At 42.9% G+C, this 18638-nt stretch overlaps 1 protein-coding gene across 9 annotated transcripts in view; it reads left to right on the top strand.

Annotated features, from left to right (window-relative positions):
- LOC137357075 (netrin receptor UNC5D-like) overlaps window positions 1–18638 on the top strand; it is a 442899-nt gene that overhangs the window by 337147 nt on the left and 87114 nt on the right. For all 9 annotated transcript variants that reach the window (XR_010971131.1, XR_010971132.1, XR_010971130.1 and 6 more), the window contains exons 10-11: window positions 294–668; window positions 17166–17250. Coding sequence is in view for 6 of the 9 variants with exons in the window: in XM_068023062.1 (XP_067879163.1) it covers window positions 294–668; window positions 17166–17250 (460 nt within the window). In the remaining 3 variants the exon portion in view is untranslated. The remainder of the gene's footprint in view (window positions 1–293; window positions 669–17165; window positions 17251–18638) is intronic.

Genomic DNA, 18638 nt, shown 5'->3' with positions numbered 1-18638 from the left:
CACAACCCGATGAGTGAAGAAATTTCCCCTCATCTCAGTTCTAAATGGTTGACCCCTTATCCTGAGACTTTGTCGCCCAGTTCTCCAACCAGGGGAAACAGTGTCTCAGTATTGACCCTGTCAAGCGAACATACCTCAGAGCAGCAAAGAAATCTGAATTCTTCTCATCTGTTTGGCTGGTGATCCACCAAGAAATGCTTTTGGCCACTTGACTCTTTTAGGAGATTCAGAATACACTTTGAAAAGAAGGCACTATGTTAAAAGTAATATTGTTTTCCATTTCATTTTCCCAGGTAATTCTCTGCTTCTGAACCCATCAATGCAGCCTGACCTGACGGTGAGCAGGACATACAGTGGACCCATCTGCTTCCAGGACCCTGTGAACAAAGAACTCATAACCCAGTCACCACTCTTTGACTCTCTGCCGGGGATCAAGGTGAAAGTGCAAAGTTCTTTAATGGTTTCACTTGGAGTTGCAGATGGAGTGGAGTATCATGGGAGGGTATCGTCCCGGACGTACCCCCGTCATAGCAGAGGTGTTGATAAAATACATGCAAGAAGCAATGCACCAAGTTCTCAGCATCTCCCTGCTGCAGTCACAAGGGCTGAAAACAGGACTTCTGGCATATTCGGGTGCCTCGGTGGATGCTTGGAGGGACCAGCTAAAGGTATGAAGCCCAGAACATGTAAACTAGTTTCTAACTTGCTTTTATTTTAATGCAGATACTTGCGTAAAGCTTCCCTTGACTGCGATACTCTGTCATAAGCTGAAAGTCAGTCCCTTATTCAGAAAGAAGTAAGTCTGGCATTTATGCAGCTGCGTAAGATGAGTCCGAAATATTACATATCGCGAATGGCTTGACAGTGCAAAATCCCGCTAACATCAGTGGGATAAATGACCCGTTAATCTGTGTTTGGTGAACGTTGGAAACCAGGCGAACTCCCTGTTCTTCTTCAAACAATGCCATTTTGCAGTACTACTCTGACCTCTCGTTGGAAGGACAGTGGGCTGAATTTTATGAGCCTGCCACCAATTTAGTCAGGCTGCCCATGCAGGCCACATGTCGTGGAGTCGCTGCAATCTTCTATTTAAATAACCGGGGCGAGCCCCCCCACCACACCCCACCCCCCCTCCCAATCACGTGGAGGAGACGGGCTGTCTGCCCCTGGCAATGGCGTCAGCTGCCTGTGCGCAGGCGCTGACACCATTTTTAACAGCCTGGCTAATTTAAATATTTAAAAGTAAAGTAAATTTTTTTTTAATACATTTCTTTTGCCCTTCCCCCACCCCCATAGCAACTAAATTAATTATTTGCCCTCCCCTCCCGCCGCAAAACACTTACATTTACCATCTGACCTCATCCCCTCCCCCAAAAAACGGCACAAACTTCCAACGACAACCCTTGCCACCATCCCCTACATCCATGACGTTAATTAGACCCTGTTGCCCACCTCCCACACTGAGAAATCTACCTCTTCGCCTCTTCCCACCAGTGTGGCGCCTCGTATCCCCGGACGGGGATCTGAAGGCACGGGAGAGCCGGCCGCAGGGCTGAAGATCATAGCAGGGACATCAGGCGGCGGCGATGTGAGGTTCATTAATTCATTCGTTTTGATTTATTTACATTTTCAAATTGGGTTCCTGTCGCCGAGCGGAGAGGGGGCAGCCACGAGGCCTCACTGCCACCGGTAATATTGGGCCGGGCTCTCCCAGCATTGGGGTGTGTGGCGGCCCTCTCCTGGAGGCATCTTCAGGCACCTCCCCCCCCCACCATAGAATCTGATGCCCGGGGGGAGAACAAAATCCAGCCCAGCATCTCAGGCAGTGTAGCTTTCCTCCAGCACTGTAATGGAGCTTAGATCATGTGCTGAATTGCTGGTGTATGAGGCCTGAGTGCACAACCTTCTAACTCGGAGGCAAAAGTGCTGCCAAACAAGCCCAGCAATTTGAAAGTTCCAGTGTCGATTGCTGAATCAGTGCGACACAGTCTTCCTTTCAGTCTCTGAAGACGATTTGGTTGCCCTGTCACCATCTCAGTGCAAATTCTGAAGGACTTTCATTGTTCTCTGAAACCAACATGGTTGCCTCTTTACTTGTGCATCTAGTTGCCATCTGTTGTCACTCCAGTAATAGGTTAAAAAAAAACGACAGCACCCTCCCACTGCCTGCCCAGCCTTATGGCAAGAGGCCAAGGGGAGTTTAACTCCTGAACCTCCTTTCAGTGTTGACAGGAGGCATGGGAGAGCACCCCCTGGCATTAAGGTAAGTGGTGAAAGGAGGGTTCTGAATGCAATTGCCATTGGGTGAGAGGATGGGAATCCCAGTGCAGGGGGGCACCCAAGCTTTCCTTGTGAGGCTCAGAGGAAGACTTCTGCTCCTCTTGGCCAATAAGGCAACCTCAAAAATAATTAAACTTAACTGGGCTTTTTCTGGCCATCATCCCACTGACACTCCAGTACCGTACTGAGTGGGCGCTGGACAGTCAGAGGTGCTGTCTTTTGAATCGGGCGTTAAACCGAGGCCCCGTCTGCCCTCTCAGCTGGATATCAAAGATCCCCTGGCGTTATTTCGAAGAAGAACTGTGGAGGTGGGATTCTCCCTGGTGTCCTGGTCAATATTTATCGCTTAACCAACATTGCTAAAAAAAAAGAATGATTATCTGGCCATTATCGCATTGCTGTTTATGTGAACTTGCTGATGCCAACTTGGCTGCCCCACGTCCTGCATTACAGCAGTGACGACACTTTCAAAAGGTACGTCATTGGCTCTAAAGTACTTTGGGACATCCTGAAGTTGCAAAAGATGTTGGAGAAAGGCAAGTTGTTGCTTTTTATGGATTGCTGCCAGGTTTCCCTGCAGCCCCGGCGCTAACCGCATCGTGACCGCGATCAGCAGTTAAATTCACGTTTAAATATTAATGGATTATCCAGTGCAGTGGGGCGCAGCAGCAACCCGTCCCAAGTCTTCTTCGACAACACCTCCTAAACCCACAATCTCCAGCATCTTGTAGGTCAAGGGCAGCAGCACCTCCAAGGTCCCTTCCAAGTCACACACCATCCTTCACTGTTCCTTCCTCATCGCTGGATATGTGTTCCCACCACAGTAAATTTTGCAAAATCTGCTCCTTCAGCTAACAGCCATTGAACACAGAATCATTGCTGCTGAATTATCTTTCATGCCATGGCATATGGTTCTTCATAAGTGCATCGTTAGTGAATAATTTGGTTCATATAGTTAACAAATAATGTTGATGACGATAATTGGAATAGAAAGATTTGACTCGTCTTCTCACAGACTGCATTTTAGAATGCTCTTCACATAGCTCAGCGTCTTGTACGAGAGCAGTCGCTGGGTTTATTAATGTGCACACTGTGAGAGAAGCTGCATCTCCCAAAAACAATACCCTTTAAAAACAATTGAAGTGTTATCAAATTAAAGGGGTGGCTCCCTGTTGAGCAATGGCTCAATTTTCAAATTCTCATCCTTACTTTCAAATCCCTCCATGGCCTCACTCCCCCCTCCCTATCCCTGGAACCTCATCCAGCCCTACAACCCTCCGATATATCTGTGCTTCTCCAATCCTGGCCTATTGCTCATATACTGCTTTAACTGCTCCACCATTGGCAGTCATGCCTTCAGCTACAGAGGCTCGAAGCTTTGGAATTCCATCCCTGAAGCTCTCAGCCTACCCGCCTCTCTCTTCCTCCTTTAAAACGCTCCTTAAAACCAAGCTCTTTGACCTAAGCGTTTGGTCATCTGCCTTAATATCACGCGGCTAGTGTCAAATTGTATTTGTTAATGCTCCTGTGAAGGGTCTTGGGATCTTTTACTCCAAGGTGCCATATAAATGCAAGTTGTTGTTGTTTGAAAGTCCTGCAGAATTTGTACTGTGATGGTGCACTTTGATCTGCTGCATAGGTTTTCACACTGGAGTCCCAGGGACTCAAAAGAGGTTCCCAGATGGTTTGCTTTGGTCTCCAGGATTCTGGTTGTCAGTCGATTTCTGTATTTTTCAGTGTTTGTTTACTCACAACATCATTATTTCTGTTCTGGTTTCCTTTGGGTAGCTGATAACTGCCTTTAGGGAGTTCAGGTGAGAGCTCCCCCCAGGATTGTGCCAATATTTGCTCGGGTCCCCAGGATTCTATCAATATCCGCTCAGGGGTCTTGTGTACATATTGACTTGGAGTTCCCTGAAATAGAGAGATTATGAACCATCAATGTACAGATTGTGATCTGTTATTTATGCTCTACATTCTGAGCTCTCACATGAAATTGGAGCATACTTTTCTAAAGTTGTGTTTATTTCCTGCTTCCGGTACGATTGTTCTGTAACAAATCCAGAGCAATTCTATCAAAAAGCTGGAAGCACATCATAAGCTTTAAATGACCAATGGGTCTGTCAGAATTCTGTACTTTGAGTCAATCATATTACTGCTTCTGATATAAGTGTAAAAATTTCTTGGGGGATCTTTTAACATAATGCGTTCATTTGGAAACTGCTGGAAATGGGGACATGGTCAGTTTTGGACCCATCCCAGTCAACCAGAAGTCAACCAGAGCAACATTGAGCTGGGTCTCAAAGTCACGTTCCACCCAATCCAATGGGTTCCCACTCGGTGGATAAAGTTATAATCCCGCCCCCGTAAATTTCTCTGTCAGATGAACTCCTCTGTTAAGGTAACAATCAGTGGAGTATTATGTGACTGCATTCAGTGTTTCTACACTAAATGGGGAACAATGACAGCTGGGCATTAGATACGGGCCAGGTGATAAGCATAGATGTTCTCATAAAAGTGGCTTGCTGATTTATTTTCTTCTTTGCCATATTTTCTGACTCCGTAGTTTCCCGACAGCACTCACATTATGCTGGGACACAGTTGTTGAGTCTAACCACTCAATGACCATTATTCACGTCTGGGCTTTCATAATGATTGTAAGGGGGCTGCTTGACTTAGAAGGGTTTCAGAGCTGAGTTCAGTCATGTCTTCGCCCAATGACCACACAAGCAGAAAGCCTACTGGACCGTGATCTGTCATCGGGATTGATGGGGGCTAGGGAGGGCATTGTGTGGCAGAGGCAGGTTCAGCTGTGATGCTGCCATCATTTGAGGTTTACAAATCAGAAATGCCCACTTTGCCGAGAGGCTGTTTGGCAGGTTCCCGTGTGCCTGCAGACCCAGCAGCTTCCAAGCAGGAGACAAGAAGCATCGGGGAATTGTATATCGTGGTAGTTACCTACTTATTTTCTACAAATGTATTCCATTATGCTGCATAACGTGAGCCTTGTTCTGCTGACCCTTTGTGACAACACATTGCTGAAGCCTAGCTTCCAAGCTGAGGTGCCCAAATGTTTATGCAAAAAGTATTATTTTTCCTTTTTCCAAAACAAAAATGTCGCAAGGGAGACTTGCATTAATGTGGAAATTAATAAGGCTTGTCAGAAACATCTTAAAGCACTTCACAAGCAACGAGTCGCTTTGAAGTGCAGCGGATGTGAGGAGCAAGTCAGCAGCAAGACCCGAGAAACAGCACTGAGATAAATTAGCTTTTAAGCAGTCGGAGGCAGGGTTGGTTGGGAGAGGAATGTTGACTAAGGCAGCTGAAGAACTTCCTCCTCTCCCTTGAATGGAGCCAAGGGATCTTTTACATTCAGTGCATCAGTTTTAATATTGCATCCGAAAGGAAATACCCTCTCTCAATGCAGGTCTTTCCCAGGCAGCCTACTTTATTTTGTTCAATTCCGTCTTGAGATCTGAACCCATAAGCTTCCTCTCATTGCACTGAGACTACTTTCATTTCAAAGGACCAGCAAAAGGGCAATGGGCTAAACGGCCTCCTTCTGTGCTGGAAAATCCAATGATTCTGTCATATTTTGGGTGCCCTGATCGCAGGTGTTTATTTGCTGCACTGTCAGTTTTCTCATGATAGCTTACTAGAACCATCAAGTTGCAAGGTAAACCTTGTTGTAAGACTGGAGACGACAATGTGCTGTAATTTCTGGTTGTGACTTTTTAGCTCTAATCATTACAACTGAAAAAGCTCATTGTTTTTTGATTCAGAAAGGGTATATCAGAGGCCATTGTATAAAGATTTGTTCAATGAATGCTGTATAAAATTTGTGTACCATTATGCACTGGGTAAATTCATCACTCTAAAGCTGGAACTCTGTCTTCTAATTTAAATGCATGATGGCATTTCAGCAAGCACGTCTGAGGGGAAAAATAATTTGTTGCAAATGTCTGAATCGTGCATATAATTTCTGCTGTAGACACAAAAGCCAGAAATGTATTCAGAAGAGTTGAGTACTCCTGTAGATAATGCTGCTTGTGCTCAAGGACTTAGAAATAAGCTCTTGGTTTAGATGCTGTTTTTTTACCAAATGTTTTGTTAATCAGGGTGAGGGATGTTGGTGCTGGGGAATGGAGAATTCTCCATTTCAAGCACTCAGCATCACCGTCAAGCAGTCACATGTCAGATATAGCCTGGTTAAATACAGAGTGAAGCTACCTCTACCTGCCCTGGGAGTATTGTACAGGAAAAAAAAGGGAAAAAAAGTAAAAAAATGGGTTCCCGACAGAGTAAAGCTCTCTCTACATTGTCCCATCAAACACTCCCAGGGCAGGTACAGCCGGGGTTAGATACAGAGCAAAACACCCTCTACCTTGCCCCATCAAACATTCCCAGGGCAGGTACAGGACGGGAAGAACTTTGGATTTAGTGGCTACAAAACAGGTCGCCACTTCGGAAACTTAACCACGTTATGACACACCATGTCACCTACACCATCACTACCTTTGAACAGAAGGCAGTTGCAAATTCTTTCTCCAAAGGCATTCCCATTACATGGCACTGATTCAAGGGTCAAGTGCTCTGGATTGTTCCCCCATTTGTGGCTTCATACCTTTTTTATACCTGGGGCAACCATGAACATGAATTGTCGCTGAGAAAGAACCCGGCTGACTTTACCAATGATAAATGAATGGTAGTATATGGAGGGGTATAATATCTAATGATATCTGAAGAGTATGCCTGACCAGCGTTCCCAACTGCTCACTTTCAGTGAAAAAATTGTCTGTCTGTTCAAAAATAAAGTATTTATAACAATTTTTAAAAAGGGGTTAGATATGGAGAAAAGCTCCCTCAGCCTCTCCCATCAAAGACTCTCAGGGCAGGTACAGTATGGGGTTAGATACAGAATAAAGCTCCCTCTACATTGTCCCATCAAACACTCCCACGACCGGTATCCACAGTTAGATACAGAGAAAAGCTCTCTCTGCACTCTCTCAGCTCACTGTAAGTACAGCGAGGGTTGAATGGAAACTAAAGTTGGACAGAGTGCAACATGTGATCCCAATTCATTTTCACCCATTTTGAGCCACTGCCAAAAAATAATTTCACCCTCTTTTTCAACAGGATATTTTATTTTAAACAGGGAGTTTACCAGGGAGCACACCAGGCTGTGTTAATCTCATATTAAACAGGCTTTTTCAGCCTCACACCTAACTGAAAAAGAAACTTCCAAGTGTTTGAAGTATCTGCTTTTATCTGACTCTGAAGATCTGTGGATGACTCTCAATGACAATGATTGTACCTTGTGAATGAATTCATATTGATGAAAAAGCACCGAACCTACAAAGCTTGTTTTGATGAATGCTTTTAGACTAGGATCAGGATTTTGCTTTAACAACCGAGAGGTTGTGTAGGCGGTGTGAATCCAAGTGATTGCAGCTGCTGGTGATAGTTAATTCTTGTAGACCAGCATGTTCTAGCTAGGGTTCCCAATCCCCACTCTAGCGTAAGATGTGTTCATTTCTAGATGTTCTTTGCTGACTGATCGGTAAAGTAAATAACCGACTTCATTCCACGCAAGCCTTTTCATATTGTTTATCGAGGCTTGATCTAACTTTTTCTCTATTTCCTTTGGCACATTGTGTTGGGTTTTGACTGTTCACTGGATAATACATATCCAACTGCCTTATTTATTCAGCATTGGGTTTTTACAGTTTGATCCATTTGCTCAACCCTTTTAAATGAGCTTGAGAACTAGGAAATATTGAGACGCCTGATTAATTTCTTTTATTCACAAGACACAATACAACCCATTATGTGCTTTGCCCATGAGGCTGGTACCTTTTGTAACTCACACGCAAAGGACTCATCAGGGAAGTCACAAGCTTCGGCTCTTTACTCTCTTCACATGAATCTCAGCCAGACTAGATTGAAATCCCAATGGAGCTCTAGTGTGTTGTACTTTATATAGGATGATCCGAACATGTTGAGATTAACATTTTCTACCTGTGTCTAGTTAAATGTGGTTATGTTATGAGCTTGTAAAGTGACATGACATAATTCTTTTCAGTGCTGCTGCACAACATTATTTATTTCCTGTCCATTCTTCTGTCCATGGTCTGTCGTTCACTACCTTATCTGTTCTGACCATTTCCTCTTTGTATTTAGTGTCTCCTGACAGTCTCGTCCTGTGTCCTATCATATCTTCTTCTCATAGATTGTTCGTGAATTAATAGCTGAAATCAGTTTTTAATCTTGTCCTTTGTCACCTTTCAAATAGTGTATACTTTCCTTTGAAAAAAGTCAAAACACATCATTTTTCCATTTAAAAACCAGTTCAATAAATGAATTCCATTTCTAATGGAACAGCAGGAAAGAGCATCCATCCGACGCTGATCCTTCTCTTTTCTGTCCATTTACACAGCAGTCCAAGAACATAGGAGGTCGCGGCAGAGATCAGAGGCAGACGCAATAACGCAGGGCGATGGGGAATAAATACTCCTCGTGCAGGGAGAGCAGGACAGTCCCCTTATTCCATCGTTTTTACCTGAAGTGGTGAAATATTAAGAAATTCTCATTATCATTAATGATAATGTGGTTGACTCTTAACTGTCCTCTGAAATGGCCGAGCAACCCATTCAATTGTAGGTGGCTCACCACCACCTGTTCAAGGGCAATAAATGCTGGTCTTGCACAAGGTCACAAGAATACATAATAAAAAAATGTAGTTCCTATTGTTACACAAGCTGTCAGTTGACATCCTTGACACTGACATCCATACATAGTGAATTTGAATGGTGGACTTGCTCGTAGAAGTCATAGCGTTAACAATGAGCATCATCATGACATCCTTCCATAAATGCTTTATGCACTTAAACTTGGAACAATAGAAATAGTTAGGAATGTGAAAAAGGTCAGGGGTGAGCCACGGTTGGTTTGACAAAAGTTTGAATCGAAAGGCCAGTTTTCTTTCACCATTTCCAGGTGCCAGACAGATTTCATCTGCTGCACCAACTAAGGGAATGTTGTATTACCATTTGTGGGAAGAATTGATTCCTGACTTCACTCTGAAATGGCCTTGCTCCAATTTTAAGATTATGCCTTGGTCTGGCTTCCCCCACTGGAGGAAAGAGTTTCTCTGTATCTGGCTTATATCATGTCAAAGATCCTGATTGGATCACCCTCAACCTGCTAAACTCAAGGACTACAGGTTCATGCAACCTCGCCTCCATATTTAACCCTTTTCATCCAAGTGTCAATCTGATGAATCTACACCACACGCCTCCAAGGCCTCCATCTTTCCTGAGGTTCGGTGCCCAAAGCTGAACACTGCACTCCAGGTGGCATCTGAGTCAGGCTTTGTACAATTGAAACACTACTTCCTCACTTCAGTATTCCAAACCCCTTGTGGAAAAACTTGCTGGGTGAATAAATTTGACTGGGTTCGAATAAATCTGGGCTGATTAAAAGTGATAGAAAGGGAGCTGAAAGCATGTCCTCCGACTCAGGCCTATTGGCCATGCCCACTTTTCATCACTCCATTGTGGGCAACCGTGTCTGAAGCTCTGGCATTCCCTCCCTAAACCTCTCTACCTCTCTCTCTCCTCCTTTAAGATACTCCTTAGAATCTGGCTCCTTGACAAATATTGTGCTAATATCTTCTTATCTGGTTCGGTGTTAAATTTTGCTTGATAACACTCGTGTGAAGCACCTTTGCATGTTTTACTTTGTTAAAAACGCTATATAAATGCAAGTTACTATTGTGTTATATTTACATGAAATTTACACTATGCACAAGACCTCTGTGTACATAGAAACAAGATGAGGGACTATGGCCTATTACCATGAGCAGCAGTTGCTGATGACTCCATTGTTCAGCTAACTATTTGTATGTATTAGAATTGCTAGGGGGAGACAAATTCCACTTGCTAAAAGTAGTCCTTCATTCAAAAGTATCTTATAATCTCCAGGTGTTTATCGATTTGCATGGTGTTACGACCGAGGCGAGGGGAGTGAACTGTTCATTCTAGTTCCACTTCTCCACAGGTCACAACATATATTTAAATTTTCCCCCTTATTGATACGGTCAATCAGCGACTCTGTTTTTCCCAGAATAAAACACACTAACCAGGTTTCTTTAATAAACGACAAAATTTTCAGTTTACTGTAAAACAAGTCTTAACGAGTAATGAAGTAAAGCATAAACACACAGCTTGAAAAATTACAATTCCCTTTTTACCTTCGCCCCTCACACTCACACATATACACTGGTTAACTAGAAAAATAACAGGGATTGTTGTTGAGAGCTCTGTTACAAAAAAAAAGAAAAAAAACACAGGTTGAAGAAACTGGCATACAGTCTGGCCTCCAAGTACACGGAGATGGGTCATGAGATCTTTCAGAACAGTTCTTTTCAGGCGGCCTTGAGAATTAATTTTGCAAGCTTTTCTTCAAAAACAGGAGAAGAGATGAGTTGACACAGTGGACTTCTCAGGGCCTTTTAGAGAGGTGCTGGAAAGCTGAGCTGAGCTGTGGTCTCCTCTCCTTCCTTGGGAATTCTCTTCTCTCCTTGGAAGCTCTCTCCTGCAGACTTTTTAAAGAGATGGAACATGCTGGGTTGCGCTGAGGTTCTGTCCTTCAGTTTTATTTTTTAAAAATCCCAACCCCTTTTAAACAGTTCATTCCCAACTCCAAACAATTCAAAAGTGAAGCCGGAAGCAGAAAGTCCACCTTCTGACCTGTCACTTCTCTGCACACATCTTCCCCAGTTACCAGGGTTTCTGTTCTAGTTTTAATTTGCATCATGTGACAACCAGTAAATGTTGTTGTCAAACAAGTCCTTTCAGGGTCCTCTTGATGACCTTCCTGGAAAAAATTGGTCCAATATTTCTTCAGTTTGACGAAGAATTCCTCAAAAAATATATTCAACAAAAACAGAAGCACTTTCATAACAGCAGGGTATTACAAGCTCTCTGCATGTCACAGCACTGGTGTTCCATTATGAGGCAAAAGAATCAGTGGTCACAGTGCAGACAGACATTGGGGAACCTTTCCTAATTATATGAAGTGCAGGATAGAGGACGAACTGTAGAGTATAAGTTGGTAAAGGGCTGCCAAGATGTTAGCTCTGAAGGTCAATTTACATGGACCGCCTTTCGCTCTTGTGTTTTCATAATGAAGTTCTATTTTTCATAACATCAGATTACCTTCAACCTCAGTGTGAGTGTAGAATAAGCTGTTATTTGGGATTATTTGGAATAGACACACCAACAGTATCATAGGTATTATATTGTACCATTTCTATAACAACAGCAACTTACATTTATAGAGCACCTTTCACATAATAAAATGTCCCAAGGTGCTTTACAGGAGCATTATAAAATAAAGTATGACACCGAGCTACAAAAGGAGATGTTAGGTCACATGACCAAAAGCTCATTCAAAGAGGTAGGTTTTAAGGAATGTCTTAAGGAGGAAAGCAAGGTGGAGAAGTGTAGGGAGGGTATTCCAGAGCTTGGGGCCGAGACAACTGAAGGTGCAGTCACCAATGGCGGAGTGATTAAAACCAGGGATGCACAAGAGGCCAGAATTGGAGGAGTGCAGAGAACTTGGAGGGTTGTGGGGCTGGAGGGGGTTGCAGAGATAGGCCATGGAGGGATTTGAAAACAAGGATGAGAAGTTTAAAGTCAAGGCATTGCTTGGCCAAGAGCAATGTAGGTCAGCGAGCACAGGGGCAACAGGGGAATGGGACTTGGTGCAAGTTAAGACGTGGGCAGCAGAGTTTTGGATGCCTTCAGGTTTACAGAGAGTAGAATGTGGGAGACCAGCCAGGAGTGTGTTGGAGTAGTAAAGTCTGGAGGTAATGGAGGCATGAATGAGGGTTTCATCAGCAGATGTGCTGAGACAGGGGCGAAGTCAGGCAACTTTACAGTGGTGGAAGTAGGCGGTTTGAGTGATGGCACAAATATAAGGCCGGAAGCTCAGCTTGGGATCAAATGCAGCACCAAGCTTGTGAACAGACTGGCTTAATTTCAGACTGTAGCCAGATGAATGAAGTCTACATTTCTACATGCTACATTTTTCAGCATTTCTTGACCAACTTGTCTGGTATTTTACCAATTTTACTTGTCTGGTAGAAACATTTTCTACAGCTGTATAACAATATAACGGGGAGTTTGTCGACATTTGTAGGAGATCAGGAGATCCCTGGGCGTGTGTCTGTATTCATTGGAGCTCCCTGAGAGTGTATCTGAGTTTTCAGGGGGTGTCTCTACTTGCGAGAGATCCCTAGGAATCTGCCTGTGTTTGCACGAGTTCCGTGGAAGTGTGCCTATATTTACTGGAGGTCTCTGGGAATGTGTCTGTGTTTTCAGGAGCTCTGAAATTACAACCCTAAACTGCTACACTTCACTATATCTAGCTGCAGCTGGGAAAAGGAAGTTACAAAGGGACAGAGACAGATTCAGTGAGTGGACAATGCTTTGGCAGATGGAGTTCTTCGTGGGGAAGTGTGAGGTCATCTACTGTGGATTCTAGAAAGACAAATCAAAGAGATTAGAAACTGTGAAGGAGTGAATGGTATTTCGGTTGTCCAGGAACACAGATTGCCAAAGTTTCAAAGGGGCTCATGGAATGTTGGCCTCTTTTTCAAGGCAGTTGAAAGGATAGTGGGGAAGTGATGCTTTAGGTGTACAGACCAGACCCCATGTGGAGCACTGCATACAGTTGTGAGCAACCTGCTTGACTATATTGGCCTCGGAGGAGTTGCAGCGCATATCCAACTGAATAATCCCAGGGCTTAAAGAGTTAAATTACGAGGACTGATTCCAAAGACTTGTGTTGTATTCCCTTGAGTTGAGAAGGTTGAGGGGTGATCTAGTTGATGTGTTTAACATGATAAAAGGATTTCATAGAGTATATACAGAGAAGCTAGTTCTTGCAGGAATTCAGAATAATTGGCCACAAGCTTAAAGTCAGAGCAAAGCTGCTCAGGAGTGGGATCAGGAAGGATCTTTTTATTCAAATGGTGGGGAAGTGCAGAATTCTCTCCTCCAAAAGGAGATGGATGCTGAGTCAGTTGAAATTTTCAAGACTGAGATCAACAGATTTTTATTGATTAGGATATCAAAGAATATGGATTGAAGGCAGGCCAATGAATTTGAGGTACAGGTGAGCCAAAAATCTTGCGATGTTTCCCCTCCCCTTTGTCCTTTTAGGCCCTCGTTAAGACCCACCTCTTTAATCAAACTTTTGATCGCCCCTCCTAGCCTCTCTTTCTTTGGCTCTGCATCCAATTTTCTGGTTCCCTATTCGGTGGAGCACCTTGGATTGGTTTTTCTACGCGAAATAAATGCAACTCGTTATTGTCTTTGCAAATACATTTCCAAGGAGCTGGAACACATTCTCCATGTGCAACGAACAATTTCACCCCAGAGATTCCAGTATAGATTATATTTGCCAGCAGCCAGAAGAATGGATATTGATGAATGTCCGTCATCTGGTATAAGCCCTTAGGTTTAAGATTCAGGTTATAAATAAAACTAATCAATTGGTCTCTCTTACGGGAGGTATGTTCTCTTGAGTGTTCCAAAGCAGAGGCGTACCTGGGGCTTGAGAGATCGTTGAAGCCCTCAGGTTGAAGTCAGCAACATCACTTCAGTCTGAGGTGGGTAAAGCAAATTTTTTGTGCCCCCCCCATGCCCTAGCTCTGAGTCAACAAGAGCACAGAACACTGAATCCATTGGAGAGACCACTGGAAAATCAGGAGTGCTGTGAATTGGGCTCCCTGGAGTGCAGCGGTTCAAGAAGGTGGCTCACCACCTCAAGGGCAATTACGGATGAGCAATAAAGGCTGGACTTGCCAGTGATACTCACTCCCTATGCACGAATAAATAAATAAAAGAACGCCCCCCGCCAGCCCCCACTGCTCCAATCCTCGATGCTGTAAAATCTATTCCGGAATCGACAGAACTGAGAGAACTATAGATTATATAGTTTAGTGGGATTGTGAATGCAGTGAGACAATTTTGTTGGTATGCTACTCCGAGTAAAGTTTTACGTGCATTCTGAAATACAATTTTACCAGAAATTGTGACCAAAGTTTCTCAGTTTTCTCTCATACTTTTTGATTCATCCAATATTTGAATAAAGAAAGAATTCTGACCTAAGAAATCATCATTGGTGCTCTAAATGAATGCATGGTGCAGTCAGATGATGGTCCTCTGCCTATATTTTAATATGGATGTTAAGCCTTGTTTTCTTGTTCACTTGTTATTATTGTTATCATTTCTTTTTTACAACTGTGTTACTTGAATTCTTTCTCCATGTCCTTTTCAGTCCCTCTCCCTCTCTCTCTCTGTCTATTGTGCGCCAGTTCTTGGATGAGAGAGAGAGGGAAGACAGGTTTGAAAATTGTCACTGCAACATGTACGAGGAAGGCGCATCCTCACTTGACCTCTGATTAGACCTCCATCCTTACAGGGATCTGCATCACCCCAATTGCTGTTCCCCGTCCCACCCACTACTCGCTTACCCTCCACCTTGAGCATCTAGTGAAATTAGAATGTGACCAGCTGGCAAATTAGGGATGACAAATCATGCCTGACCACTCCATGGGTCACGGTGCTTTGTGCATTCTGCTCATTTTTTTTTGTTTTGAAACTACAGTGGAATATTTTCTCACAGGGCTGCGGAGGGTACACCCGCTCATCTGTGTTCAGAGGACAACCATAATGGTTTCTTTAGATGTTGAATTTCCAATTATACCTGGACAAGAATCTCCAGCTGAGCATGATTCTTGGACGTTTTAGTGGTTCTATGTGCAGGATCGAGCTTTCCACAATTATAATTTGGGACCACAATCCTTCAACTCTGAGGTGCTTTGCTCTGACAATGGGAAATCATGATTAGGTGCACCCAAGTTTCACGCACACTGCATGTATAGTTTTCCGCTGATAGAAGTTGGGGAACGTCAAGAAATGGCGGCACTACTCAGAAGACTCCCGAGCACACTGAAGTCCTGAGGGATTGAGTTTCCTCCAAGAGGGTATTACAGCCGCTGCAGTCCCAAAGAATGTGCTATGAATCCAGCCGAAGGATCAAGGGAATGAAGATTCATTTGCAGAACTCATGAGCTTAACCAAAACTTGGAATGGATACTAAATCAACAGCCTGCATCACGGATGTGCAAAACACCCATAGCCTTTGGGAAACAGTTCAGTTGGACTGCTGCATCAACCAGTCGCTGGGGTTAAATTTACCTCATCAACAGAAATTCTATCACAATAACGCTTAGATTCTTCATTTCAGCTTGAAAGGATTTATTTAAACTACAACGAAATGTGAATTTGAATCATCAGTTTGTATTGATCTTTTCCAAGCCGTCAATCATGTGGCATAAGAAGCATTATAACGTGTGCTGCACAATACCACATCACAGACAAGAAACACATCTCTGCAGCACTTTTCAATCATATTATTGTACAGCAGTCCATTAGGACTGTTTGCTGCACAAAGGTCATTACTTTGCAGAGCATATCTTTTTGTAATGAAAATCAAAAATTGCTTTTATAATGGGTATTGTGAAGGAAGGTACAAACTATTTTTTCCTCTTGTACTGTTGCTGTCAAAACACAAGTAATATCTAAAACAGGAATATTGTGAGCACGAAGATAAAAAAAAAGCTCTTTTCCCGTGTTCAAATATACAGAGGTAGAGTTTAGGCTGAGCCAGTTTCCAGGTCTCGACTCAGCGCTGCTGTCGGTCCTGAGAAATTTCATTAATTTAGAATTTGGTCCCACGCCAACAGGGGAAAATCCCTCAGTTCCAGTTATCTTCCCTAATGGTCCCAAACTTCTCTGATTCATGCTTTTTTTCTGGATACATCAGAGATCTTCAGGTAAAGGTTTCCTTTGTGCACTTGGCACAGTGAAATTGTGAAAGTGTTATTTATAAACTAGTATATAATTAGGGTACAGAGACTTTGCTGGGTTGACCTCCCATGGGTGCAGTGGTTGTAATGAATGCACAGTTGCTGCCAGAGTTCACCAGAGCTCAAGAGACACAGTTTCTAATTCTCTTTGAGAAGATGGGAGATGTGAATCATGTTAAGAACCTGAAGAGGCACAAACCCTACCATTTTGGATTAACTCTGCAACTCCTCCAGCCTTACAACCCTCTGAGGATATTTGCGTTGCTCTGTGCATTTGTACATGTATGTGTAAGGTTGAATCCATTGGCCCTCCTTGCAGGTTTCCCAATATTTGTCACCAGTGCCCAGCATCAGCAGGTATGTGGGACACAAAGTCCTTACATTCATGGAAACGAAACAGCAGGCGAACAGCAAAAGCAAATCCAAATTTCTGAGCAGGCATTAGACTGGAAGGAACGAGCTGCATACATATTTTATTCGGCAGGAGCTGAGATGAAACAGACAAATGGCAGGTAGCTTATTTTTGAAAGATGATGGGTAACTCGAATGCCTGCCAGCTTTCCTGGAAGTCTACACCTGAAAAAAGTCCTTCAAGTTACAACACAGAAGGAAACCAAGCAACCCATTACATCTATGCTCATATTAGCTTGGTTTTGGAGCAGTCCACTCATCTATCTACCCTTTCTCCATACTCTTTAAGAAGCTTCATTTCCAATACTCAGTTTCTTTATAAATGATATTGTTCTCTTTGCCTTTCAAGCCATTCATGGTCACGTATTCCATAGTCTAATAATCATCTCTGTGTTTAAATAACTTAATTCTTCCGTTGATCATCTTTCATCCGTCCTCGTCCCATTTATTGATGATAATAAAATTTGGCCAAGTTTATAAATTCATTTGTGTATGCTTGTGACACTAACGATGCATGTTTTTTTCATATCAGGGGTCCGTTTATTGGTTCCACTCGGAGCAATTCCAGAGGGGAATTCATGGGAAATATACATTGCAGTCAATCAAGGTGAAAACAGGTTGGTGATCATGTAGGTTAAGATGAATGTGACTTTTAAATTCTGTGCACTAGTGTTTATTGGAATGGGGAAAGTTGCAGTCTGCATGTTTGGGATCTCATGTAGTCAGGGGGATGAGAAAATTAGGCAGTGGAGATTTAGAATTATTATTATGATCGAGAACCCTCATGGCCTGCTAATCCAGAGACAGATAAACAATCTGGAAAATACCATGAGGGCATTTTGAACTGTCTTTAAATCTAAGATTTAGCTTGTGGGCGTTGCATAAAAAAAGCATAAAATTATGTTGTTTGTCTGGAATATTTTGAATAGCAAATAATTAAAGCTTTGGAATCTAATTCCATGGTTTAAAAAAAAGTAAAACATAGTCATTATATATTCACAATGCTTCATTTCATTACCACTTTGCCAATGAAAGTTCCAACTGAAATATCAGAACTATTAAGGGTATTTATTATAAATAATTAGCTTCACATCAGCTAATTATAGATTGTTATAATAACACATGAGTGCACTTCTAATTGTGTTGAGATTGGGTGGATCTCTCCTGGTGATTCACCTAGTTCTTCATAAAACATTAGTGATTGTCGTCTTCTACCAACATATGCTGTATAATTGATATCTTTAAGTGCTTTAACCTGGGTTGCTTCATATAGAAAGAAAGACTTGCATTTATCTGACGCTTTTCACCACCTCATGATATCCCAAAGCACTTTACAGCTAATAAAGTACTTTTGAAGTGTAGTCGCTGGTGTAATTTAGGAAACGCGTAACCAATTTGCACGCAGCAAGGTCCCACGAACAGATAAATAACCAGATACAAAAGCAAAATAACTGTATATGCTGGAAATCTGAAATTAAGAGCAGAAAACAATGGAGATGCTCAGCAGGCCTGGCAGCATCTGTGGAGAGGGCAAATAGAGTTATCGTTTCAGGTCTGTGACCTTTCACCGGAATCGAACTGATGAAAGGTCGCAGACCATGAAACGTTAACTCTGTTTCTCTCTCCACAGATGCTGCCAGACCTGCTGAGTATTTCCAGCACTTTGTGTAAATGACGAGATTATCTGTTTTCGTGATGTTGGTTGCCAGATAAACATTGGCCCGGGCACTGGGAGAACTTCCATGCTCTTCTTTGACAGAGTGCCAGAGGATCTTTTACGCCTTAGAGGGCAGACAGAGTCTCATCACAAAGATGAGTACTAGTGGGTCATGATATCTGACACATGTGTAGTTTTCTGCATAAGTCAAAAGGCATTTTGCCAGTTAGCTCAGGTCATATTTTCCCAATTCTGGAGGCATCTGTACTAATGTTTCCAAAGCTATTTACAGCCATTGTACATCAATCCTAAAAAGGTGATCATTTGCCTTCCCAGGCGCACAACATC

The sequence above is a fragment of the Heterodontus francisci genome, chromosome 47 (assembly GCF_036365525.1).
Source record: "Heterodontus francisci isolate sHetFra1 chromosome 47, sHetFra1.hap1, whole genome shotgun sequence".
NCBI lineage: Eukaryota > Metazoa > Chordata > Chondrichthyes > Heterodontiformes > Heterodontidae > Heterodontus > Heterodontus francisci.
This window is presented reverse-complemented; position numbering and strand designations above follow the sequence as displayed.